Genomic DNA, 2,294 nt, shown 5'->3' with positions numbered 1-2,294 from the left:
CACCATCATGCCCAGCTAATTTTGTATTTTTAGTAGAGATGAGATTTCTCCACGTTGGTCAGGTTGGTCTCGAACTCCCGACCATAAGTGGTCTGCCTGCCTCAGCCTTCCAAAGTGCTGGGATTATAGGCGTGACCCACCTCACCCAGCTGACTTTCCTATTTTTTTAAACCACAACGGGTAACATATAAAAGTAGACTGATTAACAGACAAAAATCTATGAATGGATCTTACAAATTTGTTTGTATAATGAAAGGGTCAATATAAATCAGTAGGACACCAAAACAATTACCAGTCATGCTTTACATCTGCTACGATTGAGGCATGTCAGAAACCACTAAATAATTGACTTGCCGTTTCTACATTATTGGGTAGCTTTGACTTATTTGTATGCCAAAGGTTAATTTATTCATATAATGGGCTCCTTTCTGTGTTTATGGCATCTCCTTCCACCAACTCTCACATGAGCACATGAGTCAAAAGCCTCATGCAACCTTTTTCAGTCCATGCTCTCTGTACCTTTTATTTTATTTTATTTTTGTTTTTATTTTGAGTCAAGAGACAAGGTCTGGCTCTGTCACCCAGGCTGGAGTGCAGTGGCGTGATCTCAGTTCACTGCAACTTTTGCCTCCCAGGTTCAAGCAACCTTCCCACCTCAGCCTCCTGAGTAGCTGGGACTACAGGCATGCTCCATCACACCTGGCTAATTTTTTTTATTTCTTATAGAGGTGGGATTTCGCCAAGTTGCCTAAGCTGGTCTCACACTCGTGAGCTCAAGTTATCTGCCCGACTCGGCCTCCCAAAATGCTGGGATTACAGGCATGACCCACCACACCTGGCCCTCTATACCCTTTCAGTTGACTTCCTAAGAGTTGACTGTTCATTGACCAGATACCTAAGTTGATTGAGAATATAATCATTTCTGAGACACTTTCAGTGTTCATTCAACCATTTGTGTTTCCAAAGCCTCCCTTCTCTGTTTCATTTCTCATACTATTATCATGGATTTTTAAAAGAGACTCTTGTGATAGTTATCCTTTGAAAAAATCTGATGTCTCTGGCAGTAGCAATCCAGATTCTTGAGTGTTAATGATCCTCGTAGTCCTTCCAAGTCTTCCTCAATTTGTAGTCATTATGGTGTAGAAAAGAGAACTGTAGACAACCACTTACCCACTTACTACCTTTGATCTAGAGGCATTTACTAAACCTCTCAGTCATCCTGACTTTGCTCTTCCTGTCTCATGGTCCAAAGGTCCTAATCTATTCATAAGGACATATAGATTATATTTGAGACAGGACCTCATACATAGTAGGTGCTTTAAGTATGCACTCTCTCCTCTCTATTATACAAACTTGTTACATTGTAATAGAATTACTTTGCCATTTCCCCTTGCCAGCACATCATTGTTTTCATTTATTCCAAGTGCTCAATCCTATTGAATAAATATAAAATATGGCTCTCACTTTTCACAACATGAACAGCATTGTAATTTACTTCCAACACTTCAAATGTCTAATTAACTTGTATCAGAATTTTCATTTCAATATATATCATTAAAGCATAACAATGTCTAATAGATGAAGAAAAGAAGCGATGTGATTTTCTATGGTAGCTATTTTATCTGGATAAGTATGAATTGCACATTATCCACCATCACCCATGATTTATGGTACCTTAAACACACTAAGGTGCAATTATAAAATAACTAATGGATTATGTTTTCCTATAGGAAAAAAACCTTGAAGACAACTTACAGAGTTTGGCTACACGATTAGCTCCAATTTATAAGCAGTATGCTCCAGTAGCTTACCAAAATCAGGTATGTACTGGTATGGACTTTTTGTTTACTTATTAATTTGAGATGGAGTCTTGCTTTGTTGCTCAGGCAGCAGTACAGTGGCATGATCAAAGCTTGCTGCAAAATCCTAAGCTCAAGCAATCCTCCTGCCTCCCCCTAAAATATGCTGGGATTACAGATGAGCCAGACGATTTTATATTTTAAAAAGTCACTGTTGGCCAGGCACAGTAGCTCACACCTAGTCCCAGCACTTTGGGAGGCCAAGGTGGTTGGATCACCTGAGGTCAGGAGTTTGAGACTACCTGGCCCACATGGTGAAACTCTGTCTCTACTAAAAATACAAAAATTAGCCAGATGTGGTAACATGCGCCTATACTCCCAGCTAATCAGGAGACCGAGGCAGGAGAATCATTTGAACCTGGGAGGCGGAGGTTACATTGAGCTGAGATTATGCCACTGCACTCCAGCCTGGGTGACAGAATGAGACTGTCTCAA

The 2,294-nt window shown here is 40.2% G+C and overlaps 1 protein-coding gene across 4 annotated transcripts in view; it reads left to right on the top strand.

The window, feature by feature from the left end:
• LOC108318148 (methylcytosine dioxygenase TET1) overlaps positions 1–2,294 on the top strand; it is a 107,303-nt gene that overhangs the window by 82,203 nt on the left and 22,806 nt on the right. For all 4 annotated transcript variants that reach the window (XM_037745868.1, XM_037745867.1, XM_037745866.1 and 1 more), the window contains one exon: positions 1,731–1,820. In XM_037745868.1, coding sequence (XP_037601796.1) covers positions 1,731–1,820 — 90 coding nt within the window. The remainder of the gene's footprint in view (positions 1–1,730; positions 1,821–2,294) is intronic.

This window comes from Cebus imitator, unplaced genomic scaffold, assembly GCF_001604975.1.
Source record: "Cebus imitator isolate Cc_AM_T3 unplaced genomic scaffold, Cebus_imitator-1.0 Scaffold215, whole genome shotgun sequence".
NCBI lineage: Eukaryota > Metazoa > Chordata > Mammalia > Primates > Cebidae > Cebus > Cebus imitator.
Note: the sequence above shows the minus strand (reverse complement) of the source record. Positions and strands in the feature narration are given on the sequence as shown.